This window comes from Theileria parva, chromosome 1 (genome assembly GCF_000165365.1).
Source record: "Theileria parva strain Muguga chromosome 1, complete sequence, whole genome shotgun sequence".
NCBI classification, from domain to species: Eukaryota; Apicomplexa; class Aconoidasida; order Piroplasmida; family Theileriidae; genus Theileria; species Theileria parva.
This window is the reverse complement of record NC_007344.1, coordinates 1,978,756-1,999,181: the sequence shown is the minus strand read 5'-3', so window position 1 is coordinate 1,999,181 and position 20,426 is coordinate 1,978,756. Positions and strand designations below refer to the sequence as shown.

Sequence of the window (20,426 nt, the reverse complement as noted above, 5' to 3'; positions counted from 1 at the left end):
GAAACTTAATCACAAATTTAATTAGATTACTTTTACATTAATCTTCGAAATAAATCTCACATTGGTGATATCTCATATAATATTCGATTAATATATCTATTTAGTCTCATTGTATACTTGGGGTGGATTCAAAAAGATCTAATAATGTGTTAATTAATAAATAAAAAATCAGTGTGGGCTAAATTATTAATTGAAATCATTTGTTCTAGCTAATATTCCCATTAAAAATCTTTTAAATTTCATTTTTCCAACATTAATATCAATTTTTATTCAATATGACAATGTAATGTGTTTTAATTTACACACTATACGCTTTAGAATCCTTATTTACCACCCTAACTAATTTCTATTCTTTGGAAACCTATATATCTATTCGATATTATATCTATATAAACATGATATAATTTTATGTGTAAATATATTGCCCACAATATATGGTTCAATTTATAAATTTGTGTGTATCATCACATAAATAGTTAATGTAAAATAATTTGAGGTTAAAATTAAAAGAATATTATGTATTGCACCCACATTACAGTTAACGATTAGTTAGATATACAACCCCTGGTAGTTGTTTTCCTTCCAGGAGTTCCAGTGACGCTCCTCCGCCCGTAGAAACATGGCTTAATTTGGGAGCTTTTCCAGTAGATTCTGCTAATGAAGCTGTGTCACCACCTCCGATGATCGACGTAGCGCCCTTTTCAGTTGCCTTCACAACCAGATCTAGAACTTCGTTACTTCCCTTTGAGAAGTTTGGTAACTCGAAAACTCCAAGTGGGCCGTTCCATACTATTGTCTTTGCTGTTAAAACTGGCTCTGAGAATTTTTCTACTGATTTCGGCCCACAGTCCAGGCCCATCCAACCATCTGGTACTCCTTGCGTTTCCGATGCCAATTTTATCGGTCCATCGTTCGAAAAAGTTGTTGTAACTACAAAATCACAGGGAAGGAGTAGTTTTACACCTTTTTCCTTGGCTTTTTCTGAAATTTCCTTGACCAAGTGGACACTATCACTGTCAAAGAGTGAGGTTCCAATTGGCATATTGTCAAGTACTTTCTTAAAGGTATATGCCATTCCTCCTCCTATTATGAGGACATCAATCTTTTCCAGTAATGCTAAGATGAGTTTGACCTTATCCTTTACCTTCGCTCCTCCTAGTATTGCTAGGAAAGGCTTCTGAGGGTTTTCAAGTGCCTTTGCAAAGTAGTCCAACTCCTTCTTCATCAAGAACCCTGCCACTCTTAAAGGTAGGTTAACTCCTACCATTGAGCTATGGGCTCTGTGTGCTGTACCAAATGCGTCGTTTACGTACACATCACCCAACTTGGTAAGTGACTCACGGAACCTTTGGACCCTAACATCATCTACCTTAGCTCCATCCAATTCTCCCTCCTCTTCAGGGTGGAACCTGAGGTTTTCTAGAAGAATTACAGAGCCTTTAGTTGGGTTGCTACACTCTTTTTCCACTTCCGGTCCAACACAGTCATTTAGAAATTTAACCTGCATACCAAGAAGTGATGACAGCGGTCCAACAACTGGGCACAGTGAGTGCCTTGGTACTTTCCTTCCGTTTGGTCTGCCACAATGTGACATCAAAACAACGGAGTGAACTCCATTTTCAAGTAAAAACTTGATAGTTGGAATAGTTGCCTTTACTCTTGTAAGATCCTTAATAACTCCATCTCTCATTGGTACGTTGTAATCGACTCTCATCAGTACCCTTTTACCAGGCAACTATACACAAATCAAAAAATATCAAAATGTTTATGTATTAAATACCCAGTATACTATAAATAAAAAACTATAGATAATCACTATTCTAAATTAAATATATAAAACAATGATAAATAATGGATCATAAACTGTTTCAAGTGAATATTGTATATAATTACCTTGTCAGCGACATCATTGAGTCCTAATTTAGAAGAAAGAAGACAATCCATTTTGAATCGTTTAAAGAATTGTAAAAAACACACTACAGTTGAATATTATGAAAGCAATTATGTACAATGAAAATAAATAGTGAATATGGAATCCTAGATCCAATAATTATGGGAAATGGAGTCTGGCCGACCAACTGAAATTAAAACAAGAAATATCAAATAGAAACAGAACAAATAATACATAATAAATGTGTCTTAGTAAATTAAGAAGGTTTAGACCAAAAGAGCATACTTACGTTTTGGTAGGTTTTCTGCCCTTTTACGTTCCTTAATTGTCTTCATGGTCAGCTGCTTTGTTGTTAAAGCTTTACGTTTAGCTCTTGTAAGTTTTGGTCTCAGGTTAAGTGGCGTTTTTGACAGTTTTTTATACTTTTTTCTTGCCTCTTCTTTCTTTCTCTGGTTATAAACTGTCAATACCTTTGCCACTGCCTTGCGAACTAGAGTAATTTTTGAGAGTTTAGAGGTTCCAGTTGCAGTTACTTTTGAGACTCTGAATGTTGCAAGCTCCTGCTTTAGATCATCCAGGAGCTTCAAGAGCTCTGCATCTGACTTCTCTCTCAATTCAAAAACTCTTAACTTCTCCTATAAATTTATTATAACCTTGAATAAATAAAATAATATTAACATAACAAAGATATGATAAGTAAAAAATACCATTACGATTTAGGTTTGTTTAATTATGTTTATTAAAACTGGATATAACTAAAAGGTTATGTAGGGTCCACTTATAATAACTATGACCGGATTTTAATCCAAATATTATTAGTGGGATTCCTTAAACAAATATAAATATTATATACTTTTTATTCTATAAATCTTGTGAAGTATCTAACCCCATGCCTAATCAAGTATACAACTACCTTGTTTGCTCTATTAAAACATTAATTTTCTATTTTATCACAAATTTTAACATTGTTTTTAAATATTCTCCTATTATATTATTTTCTATTTCAGATATTTCCTAGTATTATTAGCACCTTAAAATAGTTTATTTAATTTTTGTTATTTTATTTATTATCCTACTATTTTATTTTATTATTACTCCATTTTATATATTATGTTGATGTGTAAAATATAAATGTAAATGAAATGAAATTAAGGGTTTAAAACTCTGGACTGATCTGCCAGTATTGATGACATCATTTGTGGAACTTTCATTCTTTTATTTAAAATTTCATGGCTAACTCCTAGGCCTTGACCTCCTCTACTGGTGTCAAACTCCTTTCTAAAAGCATCACGCCACTGGTATCCGTTTAATCCTCTTGCTAGTCTTCTAGTATCATCGATACTAGTCCCCGGGTCGGCATCTACTCTTATTACTCTCCCATCTATTATGCAACCCTTGAACATCTTAACTGCTCTTTTAGCAGATTTAGCATCTTTATATACAACAAAAGCGAATCCACATGGGCTCTTCTTTATACTGTTAAGCCCCAAAACTATCCTATCGATCTCTCCTGCCGCTTGTAACACCTATTAAATACATTTAATCAAATAAAAATCATATGCTTAGTATAATATCTTTGATAATATGAATAATACAATAATTTATATGTAAAATATAAATATTTATTGATAATTATAATAAAATTAAGTAAATTAAGTAAAAGGATAGTATAAAAATATTATCTTACTTCGTGAATACGTTCTTCAGGTGTTGAAAAAGCTAAATTTCCAACATAAACAGTTGAGGAGTTTGCGATTTTTTCCTTCCATTCCTCAATACTTGAACATGACTTTTTATCCCAGTAAACCCTTTCATTTGATATTCTGTCATAAAGTTCCGACATAATACAAGCTATTATAAATTTTTATAAATTAAAATTTTATTATAAAATATTAATTATGATAACAAATTGTTAATGATCTTGGGTTAATGACCATTATAATATTATTTACAAATTATTAATTTTTAACAATTTACTATTATTGTGTATGGTAGAAGTGTATATAAATAACAGAAGAAATTCTGACTTGGAATCGCAATTAACTCTCAACTGGAATCTGGATTTACCAAATAATCCAAATTTATGTGACGACATTCTACTTGAACTTGAACGTGCTGTTTCTAAATTAGGTATCTAAGATTAATTTTATTATTTTTAGAGGAATCTAATGACTTTATTAATAAATCTCTACAGGTAAACCCTTTGTGAATTTATCTTTCTTAGGAATCCTTTGATCAGGAGCTTTTTGACGCTGTAGAGGAGAATAAACTTGTGATTCGTAGAAAGAAATACCAAATTGAGCAGGTCAAAGACCACCTTAATAATCTAAAATGTTCTAAAAATTGTAACTAATAATTTTAATTCACACTTTAACACATTATTACATATAAAACTTTTAATACATTTTATTAAATAAATTTTTATAATAATTCGTCATTTGTATTGTTTCATCCCTTACAATTAATCCCATTTTCTCAGCAATGTTAAGCTTAACTTGTGCCAGGCTTGTTGATATGTTTGCTTCTTTTGAATACTTCATTAAATCTGTTGGTCCACAATTTAAAATTCTAACGAGATCGTTGCAAAACTCCTCTTCACTAATTGATTCGTGGCTTTTTGATAAAAGATACACATTTCCTACCTTGTTTAACTTACATAAGCCATCGTTTTCAAGTTTATTAACGTACTTCACAAGCTGTGACGGAGATAACAAGTCTGCTAACATAAGCCTATTAGCTGCTACATAAAACTCGTGTAGCAAAATAGACTCGTTTTTACTTAAAAGTAACGATAATACTTTCCTTAGTTGGTTTAACACTTCTTCTGTGTTTGTAGGAGTATCTGAGCCATCTTCATTATCATTGGACTGGCTAAAGATGTCAACTCCAAGAGTCTTAAAAACCTTGTCAATTGTTGAGTTAAACCCTTCCTGGTCATACTTTGTAACTTTAACTAGAACATCTTTAACCAATTTACATTTATTCTTCAAGGCATGGAGTTCAGTAGTTGCTGAGCAAAGGTCTTCAGATTCCTCAATTTTCTCCTGCTGAATTTTTAAAACCCTTGAGATTCCTGGAACTGATAATGATCTTGAATCAGGTGACTCAACACTCTTTTCCACCGTTCTTGGGGAGTTTAGCACCGTCGATGTCTCGTTAAGCTTAACTACTCTCAATAGCTCAGAGTATAACTTTGAATTATCTGAACAGGACATAAAGTACCTGATTGACCCGCACTGAAGCATTATATACTCCTTGAAAAAGCTGTTTGAAATCTTAACCGTAGTGATAGAGGACACAAAGATCGTTTTCGGCTTATTATTTGTGTAGTTAAACGAGAGTCTGAAAGTCGTCAAGACTCCGTTTGTGCAGGCATAAAACCGCTTCAACACTCCTATTCCAACCTTCAAGTTCTCCAACTTCAACACTGTCTCCTCGACCAATTTCCTTGTCATTTTTAATTTTTAATCTCAATAAATCTTTGCCAAAAGTTTAGAACATGACAGTGAAGAACATCATGAGGAAAGTGTAGGAAATATACAGCTGTAGGAAGAAGTAGAAAACTTCAAACGCCAAAACGAACGAGAATAAATATGCGGGCAGTCCTCCACTCAAGTTTGCCAGAACCAACTTCATAATCTCACCAAAAACACAAAACGCTAACAAAGGTCGCGCGGCCTAAAAGTTGTTAATCCCAATTAAAAGTGAATATATAATTACTTATGGTTATACTTGAAACGTTGTCCTGGCCATATAAATGAAGAAGAATCGGTAGCTTAGGAGGTATTTGGCTGTGAATTTAACGATGGACACGGGGTTCACATAATGTGTAAATAGAGGATTTAGACCCAAACAGTTACGAAATTTAACGTCTTCCTTCAAATGGGATTCATAAGGTCTCGGGAGGGTCGTCAGTGAGTTAGGATCATATGAGTATTTAGAGGGAGAAGAGGATGAAGATAGCAATTTACGCGAAGATTCCCTATAGTTCTTCCAGGTACTTGTAAAGTCAAAATTTTTACCGGTGCTGAAGTTGCGATTACAAAGATCAGTTTTACCCTAAAAATCGTTGAATAAGATAAAATAAATTAAAAATAATAATCAATATGTTTTACTTTTATTGAAAAAAACGGTTCCTGAATTTTTGTGTTTGACAAATTAATCTTGCGGTTAATGAAAGAACGGAAATAAATTCCAGTAAAATCATAAAATGACCTCATCTCAAATCCCTAACATAGTTTATAAATACAATGTTCCCGGAAGGCCAAATATAAATTCATAAACTTCTCATGTGTGGTTAATTCACGTCAGGCATTGTAAAATCAAGATAATAAGTTTATTCCAGATTAAAACTAACTAAAATTCCTGATATATAAATATTTTAATAAATATGTTTATATGGAATTGTTACTTAAAACTTTCTTTACAAGAGTAATAAATCCTACACATAACCTAATAAATATTAATCTTCCACTAACTAATTTATTTATTACAATTTATATCATATTTTCTTAGAATGCTTAGATTATTAGAATGTTTTTTTATTAATAAAATTTTAATTTACGCATATTTATTCTTCTAAATTCTTATTATATACATTTTAAAATTACATTAATTTTTAATTCTCGTTTGTTGTATTTTATCGCAACTTTATAAATTATGTCTGAAATCTTAATGTTCCAGTATTATGAAGTTATTTCTTCATTTAACACATTGTATCATACTTTATTTGTACCTAACTTTTTATAAATTTCACATTTATTGTTTTCGCTCACACGATTCTCGACCTTCTATTAATTTTAACTCAAATCATACCATTACAAAGGGTTGTGGTCATGAATCCTCCAACATCGTTCCAGTTACTTATCATAGACTAAATTTAGCACCCACTGAGGATGTGTTAACTGAGACTAAGGAGTGGATTCTTACTAAAGACCAAGATAACTTGGCATCTTCTGCACATTTTGATGTAAATTTTAATGATTTGTATTCATTTAAAGGTCGTTCTAAACCAGGAGTTCTTTTAGAAGTAAAAGATGCATCCATTTGGCTTGGCGAACGTATTTTATTTGACAATATCTCATTCTCAGTTAACACCGGTGAGTGTGTAGGAATCATAGGAAACAATGGCGTCGGAAAATCTTCGATGTTTGACTCCATTTATGAACGACTCTCGACAAATTCATCAACCAGTAGAAATAGTAGGTTTAAGAAACCTCAAATGTCAGTTTCAATGGACGTTAAATTTCATATCAAGGATGAGGCAACGGCCAATAATATCTCAAATAACCAATATCTATATGCTCTCGTATCTAAGCTTATGGAACATGAGAACCTGGACGAGAAACAATTTACCGCAGTGTACAACAACTTTGAATATTCTGAAGATGAAAATAACCCAGTATTTGCAGGCTATAACCTCTCAGGCGTAGGTTACATGAGACAAAACTACACCTTGGACTTGAACCCAGAATCTACAGTGTCTGACCTCATATCAAATGTATTTGAATCTTATAACCTGTGTAACAACGTAATGAATTATATTGAGAGGAACCTAAACTTGTTTAACACGTTGATGTTACACAAACCTTCGAAAAAAAGTATGTATAGTGATGAAACGCCTAGCAAGATCGCGGGTGATATTTTATCCCTGTATAACAGTGAAAGGGATTTAATAACACAAAAGTTTAGAGAAATGAAGTTTCTGATTAAGAAACTGGTTTCAATATTTGGAATGGAGTCGGTGATAGGATCAACAGTTAACACTCTCAGTGGAGGGTTTAAGATGAGGTTATACCTATTCATTCTACTATTACATTCACCCAGCCTGCTATTACTTGACGAGCCGACAAATAACCTGGATACAACCACCGTAAAATTTCTTATAGACGTATTGAAATACTTGATGAAGAACTCGACCCTGTCAGTACTGGTTGTAAGCCACGATACGGTACTTCTGAACACAATTTGTACCTCAATTCTACAAATGCCAGGTGATGGTACTATAGCGCCATTCAAAGGTAATTTCATACGTTATTAATATCATTTACATTTGGTATATTAATGTTTAGGAAACTTTGATGATTTTGTACAAAAGGGAACGAATGAAAAGAACATGAAAAACGCAAGAATAGAGAAACTGAGGAAGAATATCAATGTACTAACCAGAGATATTCAAGAGTTGAAAAAAAGTAAGAAAGGATCACTAAGTGCACTGAGGGTTACAATTTCTCAAAAGCAGGATTTATTGGACGAATATCAGGAGGAACTTGATGAACTAATTGGTACACCAATTTCAAAGTACACTAAAACTTACAATAGAGTACTCTTCAAAATAAACGACGACCACAGATCAAAATCAAATGAAAATGTTAATTACGAAACCACTTTCAATATGATATTCCAGAAAATATTAAGGAAAAACCCACTATTGAATACAGGCCAGATGCTTAACAGTTTTGGGCCTTTATTCAAGCTAATTAACATTACCCTGGATACACACACTGGCAAGAGAATTTTTGATAACCTGAATTTGACAATCCATCCTTCCGATCGCATAGTTCTACTAGGTGAAAATGGTATTGGAAAGACAACACTCTTGAAACTGCTTTTTAAATCTCAGGCAACTTTTAGAAATAACCCACTGCTCGCCCAGATTAGCAGTATAGAGAAGAAATTACTCTACCAGTCCATAACGGATTATCTAGATGTTGTAAACAGGGGTATGGATATGGAAATGGGTAGAATGGATAGGGATTGGAAGTTGTTTGAGGAGATAAACAAGGTGAACAGAGAAATGACAAACTCTGAGGAGTCAGTATATGATGCAGATGACATAGAGTATCGGATATTAGTAAATGAACCATTTAACTTCACTTTGGTGGACGGATTGATGAGTGTTAATGATGCGAAATTATCTTACTACTCGCAAAACTGTTCAAATATTCTAAACTACAATAAAACAGTGTATAACCTTCTTAGAGATTACGTAGGGAATGAAGTTGAGCAAGATGCGCTTGCAGAGTACTTGGGATGTTTTCATTTAGCAGATTACGCGAATTCGTCAGTTTCAACACTGTCATTTGGTGAAAGGTCAAGACTCCTTCTATCCTTATTACTCATTAACAAGGCCCACTTTTTACTGATGGATGAGCCAACGAACCATCTTGACTTATTCATGAAGAAGCTCATGAAGCTCATTGTGAACGGAATTTACAAGGGCGGTTTCATGATAGCGACTCATGACTTGGACTTTATAAAGGATCTCAACACCGTCAATTCATTCATTTACATATACTCAAAGGATAAAGTTTTCAGGTTTAATGATAAATTTGGGCCGGAATACATAGCGTTTAAGTCGGAGTACTCAGATGCAACCAGGTCACAGGTTTTAGATTTCCTTACACAGTTTGCTGGGGATAAAAAATATTGTAAAATAGCTATAAATCCATTCATTGAAGAACAGGATAAGCATAAAAAAGGTTCTAGAGGGAAAAAGAAGGTACATCCACCAAGAAGCCCGAATGACAGGTCGAGATTTAAGAACATTAAAAGGTGGAAATGAAATTTTAATAACATAAATATACATGTTAAATTTATAGAATTTATAATTTAATTTAATATAGAAAACGCGATTTTTTTGATCTACGACGTTCTACGATGTGTATGCCAGTAGCCGATATTGGGTCACAAAAATACAAAATTGATTCATTTTAATATTTACACATGAGAATGATTTATTTATAGTTTTGATTTGATAAATATTATTGTCTATTAATTTGTGTATTTTAATATTTGATCTAGACTTTGGATATTTTTATACTTTTTGACGGATCGTATTAAAATTTCAGGTATCTTACACATCTTCTTTTTTAGAGGCTCCTTGTGCTTAACCAGTGCCTGAAAATTAAATTATAAAGCAAATATGAAATTGTTTATTCTTTTATCACTCAATTTACTATCGGTTCACGGATTTTTCTACACCCTCTTTCCTCTAGTGCTCATCAAGTCAGATAATAAAGCTAAGCTCTATTGTCCATGGAATCAACATACTGATTACGATTTAACATGTAGACTTAATAAAGATGTTATGGGCTACTACCCACTTCCTTCAACAAATGCCACTACAGTACTTGAAAATTCCAAATTTCTAAACCCAGCCTTACAAACGCCATTCACTAAGGATTATTGCAAGTTGTTAAGGCAAACTTGGTCTACAAAAAAAGATTCTCCCAATGTTTGCAAAGACTTTGCATTCTGCTTTAATGCTGCCGATGACAAGTGTGTTTGTTCATGTCAATCTGGTTTCTTTGGTAATCCGTACAAAGAATGTTTTCAACATTGCTCTACTAATGATGACTGTTCAAGTCCTTTGGCGGTTTGTAAATCTACCACAAACACTAAGGAACTGAAAAGATGTGTTTGCAAGGATAACTACGAGGGAAATGGAGTAATGTGTTACAAGAATCCGTGTGGAGATGACAGAACTTCCAAGTGCGGAACTGTTCAGAACACTATATGTGTTCCAACAGGCCCGGGTGTCGATGATTACAAGTGTATTTGCCCACAAGGTTACTACGTTAATCACGAGAAAACTTGTGTTCCAGAAGTAACAGTAACTAAGAGCAGTGTCATAACTCTAGTTATCAAAAACGTACCGGACGGTAGCAGAGTTGAAGCCGGAGAGTGTCTTTCGTTTACCCTTAACGACGGATCAAAGAGCGTGTTTTTCCACAAAAACTCTGGAGACTCTGTTTACGTCAAGAAAACAATCAAAAACGATGGAAAATTATCGATATTCTTTATAGTCACTGATGAAATCACAGCCTTTAGTGTAACTTCTGGTGCCGTTGGACTTACAAAGCTTTACTCTATGTCGAGTACTTTTATAGGATGTAAATTCGGTCACGTTAAAGTTTATGACCGAAACGGCCGTGAGATTTCTGGATACGAAGATTTGAAAAAATCCAAAAAATTAAAATTAGCATCCGGTCAAACCCTTTCTACAGGTGAACAAGAGCCGCCACCTCCAGGTCGCCACGGACAACAAGAACCTTCTGGTCCTCAAGGGCCAAGATCCCCTGGATCTAATGGATCAAGCCATCTGGAGCTGGAAAGTTCACCCCCTAATACAGACTCTAATCCTACTACAACTACCGTTAAAGGTAAGCCCGAAGTACAGGTCTATGTAAGAGAATTGAAAGCTGACGAATTAGCCGGAGGTTTGTCATCAAGTGATGTAGCTCAAAGACAAGAAGCTCTACAAAGAACTCAAGACCGTGCCACTCGAGATGGTCATAGCACATTACAATCTTCATCAAGTGTTCAAACGGTGAATGAACTTTAAGTTTTTATATTCAAGTTTAAAGATAAACTTCAACTATTTTTAAAAAACTCTTCAATATGTTATAAAGTTTAAGGTTTAAAGCTCAAAAACATGATTTAGAAGTAATAAATAAATAATAATGAGAAATCGAGAAGTATGTGTAGATTAAAGTTGGAGGGTTTTTGGTTTAACAATTATTAACATTAATGAATTTTTATTAAATATGATAATATTTTAAATTAAATAACTAATGTTTTAACCATATATGTATAAAATTGTGTTAAAATATGGAGACCCATGCTCCATTCGCTCATGTACATCCTTACATGAAGAAAGGGCACAGTATAAAGGTGGATGTACTATCACGTCAGGCTCTAGTATCACCAATTTTCAGGAAACCGCAGATTCCACCAATTTCAGATAGATATGTTAAGGTATTCGATCCCCTAGTGAATAATTTAGAATCACGAACTGATGAAAATTATTTAATACACACGAAATTATATGATAAATATAAATCTGTATTCAATAACATTTCAAGAGAATCGCTACTAAACTATAGTATTACGAAATCGGTAATTTTAATCCTTTAAATATTATTTTATAGGAGGAGGTAACTAGAGAAATTCCTTGTTCGGAATCCAGTTCTAGCGCTGATGATTCCACATGTACAAACACAGAAAGTGCTAAATCAGACTATGTAGAATCTTTTGATCATAACGAATTTAACAAAATCCTAGATTCGAAGGAACTTATTTCTGTGCCCTGGGTCTCTATTGTACCGCATCTAGTCAAGTCAATGTTTAAATCCATAATTAATGAGGACGCTTACATGCCAACAATGTCAGAACATTCACTTACTGATTACACTTCTAGTGATGATTCATTGAAGATATCTAAAATTGACGTCAAAACACCTGAACAAACAGCTGAGCCAGAATTGGCTGGATCGCCAACTGATTCAATTGAGATAAATCCGAGTTCTGTATCAAGCGAATCATCATCAAAAGAGTTTGTGGTAAAGGAAAAATGCGTTAGAAGACTTTTTTCAGCCTTGGCAACTTTTGTTAAGGAGCTTGACTACTGGAATGATTTGGTTACTGACTCATTGGCTAGAACAGGTTCTAACCGTCTAACATTAACTGAAGCAAGAGTATTAGTTAACGATTATAGGTACATAACATTTGGACTGTTGAATTCTGAACTCTCAAATAGGCTTGAGAATGAGATTAGATTGGCTGAAGAGTATTCTAGTAAGGTTCGAGAGAAGTTGGCCTTTATCTTTGATAAGGAATCTGAAGAAAGCAGTTCCATAGACTTGTCACTTGCAGAAAATTTATTGAAGGAAGGGTCACTTCTGACATTTGCCACTACAGAGTTTATATCTCTAAGTCATCTTTTCTACAGCGTATCATCACTCAGGAATCTGTTGGACGAGTCAATACTGCGTTCAGATATTTCAAATTCGAACATATTGATAGAGGAATGTGACAATTCAGTGATCAAGATACCGGACTTAGAAAATGTAAAAGCCCATCTATCCAAGATCGTCTGGCTAAACAATGCACAGAAATACTCACAGAAGCCAGTAAACTATAAACTTGTGGGCGAGTTAATTGAGAACACACCAGATGAACTAAGGACACACACACTGTACCAACATTTAAATAATAAACTAAATAAGGCTTTTAAACTAATTGAGAGATTAAAGGAGCCGAAATATAAATATTTAATGTCAAGTGAGGATTTAAGAATGAATAACCAGAGTAAGGATAAAAATCACATAGATAAAGAAAGCGATTCTGAAGATGAGAGCATTGATGAGGAAGAGTTAAGGCTTGAGGATAAGAATGGAATTGATAGGAATAAAAAGTTAAAACCGGAGGAATTGGAGGATATACATAATAATTACCAGGAAATTAATTTAATTATCCCTATCTATAAGGCCATTGAGCCGGCATATTTAATGTGGAAAAGATTTCAAAGGAGACATAAGAAGGTGGAGTCGTTGATTTCGTCAGAAAATACTTCCAACTGTACAATAGAATGTCTTGTCCTGCTCCAACAAGCAGAAACCCTAAAGGAGTATATCGATATACATAATTTGTTAGAGCCGATCAAGGCTGATGTCGAGAACTCACTCAAGTTTGAAAAGAAATGCAGAAACGTCTTAAACAGATTTAATAATTGGTCAATCACCAACGATTTCATCAAATTCAAAACTGAATGGCATGCTTTAACAAACTTTAGAAAGAATGCAAGTGTTAATAAAAAGGACCTAGAAGATTTAATTAACCTGGTGAATTTATACAAAACTCGTGAAACCACCGTGAATCCAGATAATCCGAATGATTCAACAGTAAATAATACTCTTTTCGAAGAGAATGAGGAAGAGGAAATAATGATAAAACCCAGAATTAAGCGTAGGAGATCGACTAAAAGGATGAAAAAATTACCATCTGAAGATAGGTCATCTGATTCTCTAGAAGAAGACGAGGATAGAACCCAGGATAAACCCACATCTAGTGGTAGTGAAGTGGTTAGAGATAAAGTTGGATTTCAGGAGATAGTTGACTTGTTTAACGAGTTTTGGAACCTTAGAGTTAAAAATTGGCAAATTTTTAGAAATTTGCAAGAGATCCACAACTCCTGTTTAGAAATGATAGATAAATGTGATAACATAATTAACGATATAAAGGAAGGAATGAGGTCAGATGAGATTGTCTCAAATTTAATTTTAATAACAATTGAAACTCTCAAATTCGGGGCTAATTTAGAACTAGACGATAAATTATTAAACTCAGTCAAGTACTGTTTATGGATTAAAAAACTCTACAGTTCAATGAATAAGCTTCACACCTTCCTAACATCAGATCAGGTGGATATTAATAATTTTGAATTAGAAAGTGATACGCATGAAAATTATCATAATGCTAGTGAATTTAATCCCGAATCTGATGAAATGAGTAGTAAATCAGACGAAAGTAGTAAGTCCGAAGAAATGTCAATTTCATCAGAGGAATCAAATTTAGAATCTGAAGATATGGAAATAGAATATGAAAACAGTCACCTTAGGATATTTGTAACAAAGTTTAAAAGTCTTGTGGAGGAGTTTGATAATGATTGCATGGAAGAATTTGTTGATTCTACACACCCGATCTCATATTACATTAACATAACACCTGAAGAATTTAACAATACAGACTCAATAGTTGATACAACAATACACACTAATGTTTATCTTGAGAGATTGTTGGAATCTCAGAAAATATTCACATTAACAGAGCGAGATTTCCTAACTATGTTCACAACAACACAACAATGATTAAAGCAAACATTAATCTGTTGATAATTATTTTATATTTGTTTAAATATGTACTATATAAATGGACGAAAATGTGTTAATTTTTAAACCACAGGTTTATAAAATAGATTCTTCATTTTTCGAAGAATTGTATCATATAAAGCTCAGGAAGCTTAAACAGGGAGTAAATAATCTCTCAATAAAATCACTAGTAACAGTAGATGGGACATTTCTGATAGATAAACACTCGTTTGACTTAAATGATTGCAGATTTGGTGAAAAAAAGGAACAGCCACTGGCTGAATTCGTGAGGTATAATCTCGAAAAGGAATTATTGAGTAAAAATACAGAAAACACATATAAAAACGAACATTGTACATGTAGATTTGTACAAGGAACTTTAGTAGTATTTGATTCTCTATTAGAATTGAGAAAATATGATAAAAAAAGCTTCATTTCCAGCCATTTTGACCTGGATTCCATAACACCAGATACTCCACTGGTATCCTCACACATTTTCAAAGCGATCGGCTCAGGGTTTGAAGAATACTATTATAAAGTTAACCATTTCTTTATATTCTGTTTTATGGACTTGAAAAGCCGTTCAGGATACTACTACATAGCTGACCCCGTGGTAACTACCAAGTGCCCATTCCCCTATTCATACTTTGGTATAGTAAACAATACGACGTATATGCAAAGTTATAATAACTTTAAGTTATCAGATCTGAACGCGATTCTGATACACTTTAAGTCCAACACACTGAGTGACTTGTTCTTCATCTACAGTAGAATGCACAGTAGGGTGTTTAGAACCAATGAGTTCCTGTATGACGGAATTAATGTGAGTTTAAACGGTGAGACCGTTCCTCTGGATTCTGTATACATATGTTCATACTCATCTTTTAACGGGGATAAGTACATTCCAAAGTTTTGGCGTAACTTTTTACTATCTTTTTGCATTGAAAATAGGATTTTCGGGGAAAACTTAAACTTGGTTATAGTTAATTCTAAACTTTTTGAAACAGATGAAATATACTCCCAAGCATTGGTATACTGTATTCAAACACCATCTGAGGATGATTTTAGGGATTTATCACTGGTCTACAGTTTTAGTTACCATATCTCAAAGGGGTCTTTAAGTTACGAGTACCAATACTCATTTATGGATCATGTAGATAACGAGAAGTTAAATTTGGAGTTAATAACATGGAGAATATTACCAGAGTTAAACCTAGATAAAATATTACACCTGAAAGTATGCATAGTGGGACTAGGAACACTAGGATGCAGCCTCGTTCGGCAGCTATTGGCCTGGGGCGTAGAGTAATAAATATATATTTATAATATTTTTTAGGACTTTTGTGTTGGTTGATAGTGGATTCGTGACAAATTCTACAAGACAGTCTTTATACACACATAAATACTGCTATACCAATGTGATTATTTATTTATACTTAGACTGTTATTTTGGTGGTTATTATTACTTTAGACTCCAAAGGTGGATGCCGCTGAAAGAATGATTTTCAAGATTAAGCCAGATTGCAAGCTTACGATTGTTAACACTGAAATACCAATGATAGGTAATGAGCAATGATCGTATTGGGGTTTAGGGCACACTTATTGCGATAATTATTTGAATAAACAGCTCCAAAACACCAAGGCGATTGTCGCATCATCTGATGTTATTGTTCTGGCAACTGATTCCAAGGAGTCCAGATGGCTTCCATCACTCATATCTTCACAAATGTACTCATATCATACCTTTTAGCATTATACTCAAATAATTAATATAACCTACTAGTATAATATTAATATTGTAGGAACATGAGGGGTGAGAAGTGTCCACTGGTGGTATCAGCTGGGCTGGGATTTGACTCATTTATGATAGTAAGGCACAGTTATAAGGAATTCAAAGGGTCATGTTACTTCTGCAGTGAATCTCAAGCGCCAATAGATACTATTACAGGACGGTATTCTCAATATATAACAATTTTAACCAATAAACTAAAAACAACTCTGTAATATAATGGGTAGACCGTTTGATGAAACGTGTACAGTAGTGAAGGCTGGGATAACAGATATCTGTGCCTCAATGGTGGTGGAGTTGATAGTTTCATTAACTCAGCATGAGAAGATGTTTGCGGCAGATCACGGTGATAAGACTTGTATAGGGAAAACACCTCACTCAATAAGGTTCTCACTCTCAGGTATGTTTAAAAATAAATAAAATATAAATTTAGACTACAAATGTTCAGAACTTTATGCTGAACCTTCGGAAATGTGTATTTGCTGTTCAGAAAATGTATTAAATAAACTTAAAACTGATGAAGATATCATCGAGGTGAGTAGGAATCCACTAACAAGGCGTAGGTGTTTAAGGATCCATCAATTCTAATGAAATACTCAAAACTTGACTCATTCATACACCAATTATCAGAGTATAAAATAAGCGAAAAGAAGGAAGAAGGTTATGTGCTGCTGTAATTTTCACTGTAATATATACACTACATTGATAGATTTAATTATTCTTAGATCTTTTTAACTTACATTTGATGTCAAGAGTTTTATGAAATTTTTTATCTTCAGTTTATGCTGATTTCAGAAATAATTCTATTCATCTGTGCTTTGATTCTCGTCTGTAAAATATTTGAAAGTAAAAGGTTCAGTTTTTTAAATGTTTATCTTTCTTTAACCATTTTTTCCACCTTTTCTCCATATTTAGATATAAAATTGTTGAGGTGTTTGTCATACTCATTTGGTATTTTTAAATTTTATATTACCTGGTTTAGCGCGATTTCGTTATCCTTTTATTCATAAAAATCACCTAGATTCCAAATTCTATATCACATCAAGTGCATTGTTAAGTCATTATAAAATGGGAAATGATCCTAATTTATCTGATAGTTGTTCTGAAAAGGTTGTCAAGGATCACAATTCCTTCAATCTACAAACGAACCCTAAATTTATCAAGGACAGATTAGAACTATTTAACACTCTATATCAGAAACAACAACAAAAACTAAAAGGTAATTGTCGAAATATATTAGTTATATTTACCTAATAAATTATGTCGTTTAATTTATTTAACTTTATTAACGTTTAGAGCGTGAGAATTTGGATATATCTTTGGTCCTGGTTACAGATGACGGCGAAGTATCACTATCCGGAAAATCATTCCTTACAACTCCTTACAATGTTCTATACGCGCTTGACAAGAAAAGAGCGAAGAAGGCCGTAGTAGCAAAGGTAACATAATTAACACTAACATTGTTATTTGTTGATATAATTGTTAATAAATTTTTAGGTGTTGTATGAAAACAAATTATCTGAGAGTTTTGCGGATGTGGATGAGGATAACTCGGAGAATTCAACCTCAGAATGGGTCCTTTGGGATATGCATAGACCATTTGAGGACTCCTGCAAGGTTGAATTTTTGGATTTTAACTCAGAACAAGGACAACACGTATACTGGCATTCATCAGCCCACATTCTAGGTAATTAACACGCATTTACACATTAAATGTGTAGGAAGTGCATTGGAAACTTGTTTTGGTGGTTTTTTGACTATAGGCCCAGCATTGTCCTCAGGGTTTTACTATGACGTTTACCTCGGAAACAATGTACTTTTACAATCATAACATATTATTTGTACTATAAATTATTATACAAATTTAATACAGTTGGTAATTTGTTGTTTAGAGTGTTAAACCTGAAGATGTAAAGCCTTTGTTAAGTCATGTTGAAGCTTTGACTAATTTGAATAGCCCATTTGAGAGGCTAGTGTGTACTAAAGAAGAAGCGCTGGAGCTCATGAAGTATAACCCGTTCAAGGTTCAGCTTATTAAGAACAAGGTCCCAGACGGGGAAAACACAGTGTGTTACAGATGTGGAGATTTTGTGGATCTTTGCAGAGGACCGCACATCCCGACAACCTCAATGGTTAGAGCAAACTCATTTGATGTGACCAAGATCTCATCATCATACTGGCTATCAAATGCAAAGTCCGATACTCTACAGAGAGTGTACGGAATATCATTCCCAGAAAAGGAACAACTGAAAATGTACAAGCATAGAATTGAAGAAGCCAAACAAAGAGATCACAGAACTATTGGAACAGACTTGAAGCTTTTCTATTTTGATACGGTCCATTCACCAGGTAATAACATTTAATTTTACACACGAATTTTGTATTAACTTGTCATTAGGCTCATGTTTCTGGTTACCAAATGGAGCAAAGATTTATAACAGACTGGTTGAATTCATGAGAGTATTTTTCAGATTATTCATATGATTTTAGGATAATTACAGAATTAGAGGGTACCAAGAAGTCATAACTCCAAACATCTTCTCATGTGATCTCTGGAAACAATCAGGCCACTACGATAACTACAAGGTATCTTTCATGGAAATTACATTTTCAGCAATTACATATTTAACAATTATATTTTTAGCAATTATATGTTTAACAATTATATATAAAAGTTATCCCCATTCAAATGAATTATTTGGTAGGAGAACATGTACTTGTTTAATCTGGAGGATACTGAGTGGGGAATGAAGCCGATGAACTGTCCAGGACACTGTCTTATGTTCAAACACCTCTTCTTATCATATAAACAACTGCCACTGAGACTTGCTGATTTTGGGGTTCTGCACCGAAATGAACTTACAGGGTCACTATCGGGGCTTACCAGGTAAACCATATAATGATATATTTGAGAGAGATTTACCTTATTATTCATTAGGGTGAGAAGATTTCAGCAGGATGACGCACACATTTTCTGTACCAGGGAACAGATTATGGAGGAAGTGCTTAATATCCTCACATTTATTGGGAAAGTGTACTCTCTTTTCGATTTCAGATATGAGTTTAAACTATCAACAAAACCAGCAAAAGCTCTGGGTAACACATTAATATTAGATTTAACTAATTAAATTGGACTTAAACTACCATGGTTTAGGTGATAATGAACTGTGGGAGGTTGCAGAAAAATCACTGGAAGAAGCTCTTAACAAAACTGGAGCCAAATGGTACCACAATAACACTATCAATAGACCATACGAATGCATTCAAAAAATCTATAAAAATGTGACATAATATTGTTTAGGATATTGAATCCTGGAGATGGAGCATTTTACGGACCCAAAATTGATGTGGTGCTGTTTGACTGTTTAGATAGAGAGCATCAATGTGGAACAATACAACTGGACTTTAATCTACCCATCAGATTCAACCTCGAATACAGAGATAAAAGTATGTTAACAATACAATAATTTTAAAAATAATTATCTATTGATCAAATAAATATTTAACACTAGTAATGTGGTTAATAAGGTGTTAGGTGAGAGTTCCGCGGAGAATGTGAGATGTGGATTTAACAGGCCTGTGATAATCCATAGAGCAATTTTCGGCTCAATTGAACGCTTTGTAGCAATTGTCCTTGAACAAACTAAAGGGAAATTACCGTTTTGGCTATCACCCAACCAGTTATTATTCATCCCAATAACTGACAGTCATCTTGATTACGCACTGGAATTATATGAAAAATTCAACGCTCTAGGTAATAAATAAATAGTATAATTACTGATTTCCGATAATACATGGTTTAGGGTACAATGTTGATGTTGACAGGTCTAATAACACAATTAATAAGAAGATCAAGTTTGGCCAGCAGCAGAGGTGGAACTACATGGGCATTGTTGGCGATCGTGAAGTTGAAACCAGAACTGTTTCCTTAAGACCTAGAGACTCCGATGAACAAAATGTGGTTTCTCTCGACGAATTAGTTAAGTTGTTTGAGTCACAGCAGTTGAAATACGTTTAATCTTCTAATATACCCAATATTCTAGTATAACCAGTATACTTAAACACTATACACAATATACACACATGTATATAACTA

General features: G+C 33.7%; 10 protein-coding genes across 10 annotated transcripts; 6 read left to right on the top strand and 4 right to left on the bottom strand.

The window, feature by feature from the left end:
- Positions 1 to 268: 268 nt before the first annotated feature.
- On the bottom strand, positions 269 to 2,026 carry PGK (Phosphoglycerate kinase 1; the record flags this gene model as incomplete). The annotated part of the gene is made up of 2 exons (XM_761393.2): positions 539 to 1,735; positions 1,894 to 1,944. 2 exons carry the CDS (start codon positions 1,942 to 1,944, stop codon positions 539 to 541), a joined length of 1,248 nt encoding a protein of 415 aa, XP_766486.1.
- Positions 2,027 to 2,131: 105 nt separating this feature from the next.
- On the bottom strand, positions 2,132 to 2,751 carry RPL35 (60S ribosomal protein L35). The gene is made up of 2 exons (XM_761392.2): positions 2,599 to 2,751; positions 2,132 to 2,526 (listed from the first exon to the last, which is right to left on the bottom strand). The coding sequence occupies exons 1-2, from the start codon at positions 2,599 to 2,601 to the stop codon at positions 2,158 to 2,160; spliced, it is 372 nt and encodes a 123-aa protein (XP_766485.1). The 5' UTR covers positions 2,602 to 2,751; the 3' UTR covers positions 2,132 to 2,157.
- A 274-nt stretch (positions 2,752 to 3,025) lies between these two features.
- On the bottom strand, positions 3,026 to 3,834 carry ncbp2 (Nuclear cap-binding protein subunit 2 domain protein). The gene is made up of 2 exons (XM_761391.2): positions 3,579 to 3,834; positions 3,026 to 3,417 (listed from the first exon to the last, which is right to left on the bottom strand). The coding sequence occupies exons 1-2, from the start codon at positions 3,732 to 3,734 to the stop codon at positions 3,040 to 3,042; spliced, it is 534 nt and encodes a 177-aa protein (XP_766484.2). The 5' UTR covers positions 3,735 to 3,834; the 3' UTR covers positions 3,026 to 3,039.
- Positions 3,799 to 4,265, top strand: TpMuguga_01g02790 (uncharacterized protein). Its single transcript, XM_061305277.1, has 3 exons — positions 3,799 to 4,021; positions 4,051 to 4,085; positions 4,116 to 4,265. The coding sequence occupies exons 1-3, from the start codon at positions 3,880 to 3,882 to the stop codon at positions 4,242 to 4,244; spliced, it is 306 nt and encodes a 101-aa protein (XP_061162029.1). The 5' UTR covers positions 3,799 to 3,879; the 3' UTR covers positions 4,245 to 4,265.
- TpMuguga_01g00962 (EAP30/Vps36 family protein) lies at positions 4,247 to 6,165 on the bottom strand. The gene is made up of 3 exons (XM_061305113.1): positions 6,007 to 6,165; positions 5,624 to 5,950; positions 4,247 to 5,569 (listed from the first exon to the last, which is right to left on the bottom strand). Exon 3 carries the CDS (start codon positions 5,344 to 5,346, stop codon positions 4,288 to 4,290), a length of 1,059 nt encoding a protein of 352 aa, XP_061161683.1. The 5' UTR covers positions 5,347 to 5,569; positions 5,624 to 5,950; positions 6,007 to 6,165; the 3' UTR covers positions 4,247 to 4,287.
- A 507-nt stretch (positions 6,166 to 6,672) lies between these two features.
- On the top strand, positions 6,673 to 9,455 carry NEW1 (ABC transporter family protein; the record flags this gene model as incomplete). The annotated part of the gene is made up of 2 exons (XM_061305112.1): positions 6,673 to 7,911; positions 7,963 to 9,455. Exons 1-2 carry the CDS (start codon positions 7,038 to 7,040, stop codon positions 9,453 to 9,455), a joined length of 2,367 nt encoding a protein of 788 aa, XP_061161682.1. The 5' UTR covers positions 6,673 to 7,037.
- A 169-nt stretch (positions 9,456 to 9,624) lies between these two features.
- TpMuguga_01g00960 (putative integral membrane protein) lies at positions 9,625 to 11,237 on the top strand (the record flags this gene model as incomplete). Its single annotated transcript, XM_761388.2, has 1 exon — positions 9,625 to 11,237. Exon 1 carries the CDS (start codon positions 9,816 to 9,818, stop codon positions 11,235 to 11,237), a length of 1,422 nt encoding a protein of 473 aa, XP_766481.1. The 5' UTR covers positions 9,625 to 9,815.
- Positions 11,238 to 11,503: 266 nt separating this feature from the next.
- TpMuguga_01g00959 (uncharacterized protein) lies at positions 11,504 to 14,541 on the top strand (the record flags this gene model as incomplete). Its single annotated transcript, XM_761387.1, has 2 exons — positions 11,504 to 11,791; positions 11,824 to 14,541. The coding sequence occupies 2 exons, from the start codon at positions 11,504 to 11,506 to the stop codon at positions 14,539 to 14,541; spliced, it is 3,006 nt and encodes a 1,001-aa protein (XP_766480.1).
- A 7-nt stretch (positions 14,542 to 14,548) lies between these two features.
- atg7 (ThiF family protein) lies at positions 14,549 to 17,032 on the top strand. Its single transcript, XM_061305221.1, has 8 exons — positions 14,549 to 15,846; positions 15,878 to 15,959; positions 16,013 to 16,103; positions 16,134 to 16,269; positions 16,344 to 16,493; positions 16,558 to 16,730; positions 16,764 to 16,864; positions 16,894 to 17,032. Exons 1-8 carry the CDS (start codon positions 14,603 to 14,605, stop codon positions 17,005 to 17,007), a joined length of 2,091 nt encoding a protein of 696 aa, XP_061162028.1. The 5' UTR covers positions 14,549 to 14,602; the 3' UTR covers positions 17,008 to 17,032.
- A 20-nt stretch (positions 17,033 to 17,052) lies between these two features.
- Positions 17,053 to 20,381, top strand: thrS1 (threonine--tRNA ligase). Its single transcript, XM_061305212.1, has 14 exons — positions 17,053 to 17,281; positions 17,313 to 17,549; positions 17,627 to 17,769; positions 17,828 to 18,017; positions 18,052 to 18,143; positions 18,223 to 18,679; positions 18,729 to 18,790; positions 18,821 to 18,916; positions 19,036 to 19,217; positions 19,269 to 19,426; positions 19,485 to 19,554; positions 19,632 to 19,777; positions 19,866 to 20,084; positions 20,134 to 20,381. Exons 1-14 carry the CDS (start codon positions 17,113 to 17,115, stop codon positions 20,346 to 20,348), a joined length of 2,436 nt encoding a protein of 811 aa, XP_061162027.1. The 5' UTR covers positions 17,053 to 17,112; the 3' UTR covers positions 20,349 to 20,381.
- Positions 20,382 to 20,426: the final 45 nt, after the last annotated feature.

What these genes read in the sequence shown, in the direction of transcription:
- TpMuguga_01g02790 (XM_061305277.1), top strand. Translation starts at nt 3,880, where the DNA reads ATGGTAGAAGTGTATATAAATAACAGAAGAAATTCTGACTTGGAATCG. An exon ending in ACGTGCTGTTTCTAAATTAG is followed by an intron (nt 4,022 to 4,050) that starts GTATCTAAGATT and finishes TATTATTTTTAG; the next exon opens with AGGAATCTAATGACTTTATT. An exon ending in TTATTAATAAATCTCTACAG is followed by an intron (nt 4,086 to 4,115) that starts GTAAACCCTTTG and finishes TATCTTTCTTAG; the next exon opens with GAATCCTTTGATCAGGAGCT.
- TpMuguga_01g00962 (XM_061305113.1), bottom strand. Translation starts at nt 5,346, where the DNA reads ATGACAAGGAAATTGGTCGAGGAGACAGTGTTGAAGTTGGAGAACTTG.
- thrS1 (XM_061305212.1), top strand. Translation starts at nt 17,113, where the DNA reads ATGCTGATTTCAGAAATAATTCTATTCATCTGTGCTTTGATTCTCGTC. An exon ending in AACAAAACTGGAGCCAAATG is followed by an intron (nt 19,555 to 19,631) that starts GTACCACAATAA and finishes AATATTGTTTAG; the next exon opens with GATATTGAATCCTGGAGATG. An exon ending in CCTCGAATACAGAGATAAAA is followed by an intron (nt 19,778 to 19,865) that starts GTATGTTAACAA and finishes ATAAGGTGTTAG; the next exon opens with GTGAGAGTTCCGCGGAGAAT.
- atg7 (XM_061305221.1), top strand. Translation starts at nt 14,603, where the DNA reads ATGGACGAAAATGTGTTAATTTTTAAACCACAGGTTTATAAAATAGAT. An exon ending in CTATTGGCCTGGGGCGTAGA is followed by an intron (nt 15,847 to 15,877) that starts GTAATAAATATA and finishes AATATTTTTTAG; the next exon opens with GACTTTTGTGTTGGTTGATA. An exon ending in AATAAGGTTCTCACTCTCAG is followed by an intron (nt 16,731 to 16,763) that starts GTATGTTTAAAA and finishes ATATAAATTTAG; the next exon opens with ACTACAAATGTTCAGAACTT.
- ncbp2 (XM_761391.2), bottom strand. Translation starts at nt 3,734, where the DNA reads ATGTCGGAACTTTATGACAGAATATCAAATGAAAGGGTTTACTGGGAT. An exon ending in CTGAAGAACGTATTCACGAA is followed by an intron (nt 3,418 to 3,578) that starts GTAAGATAATAT and finishes TGTATTTAATAG; the next exon opens with GTGTTACAAGCGGCAGGAGA.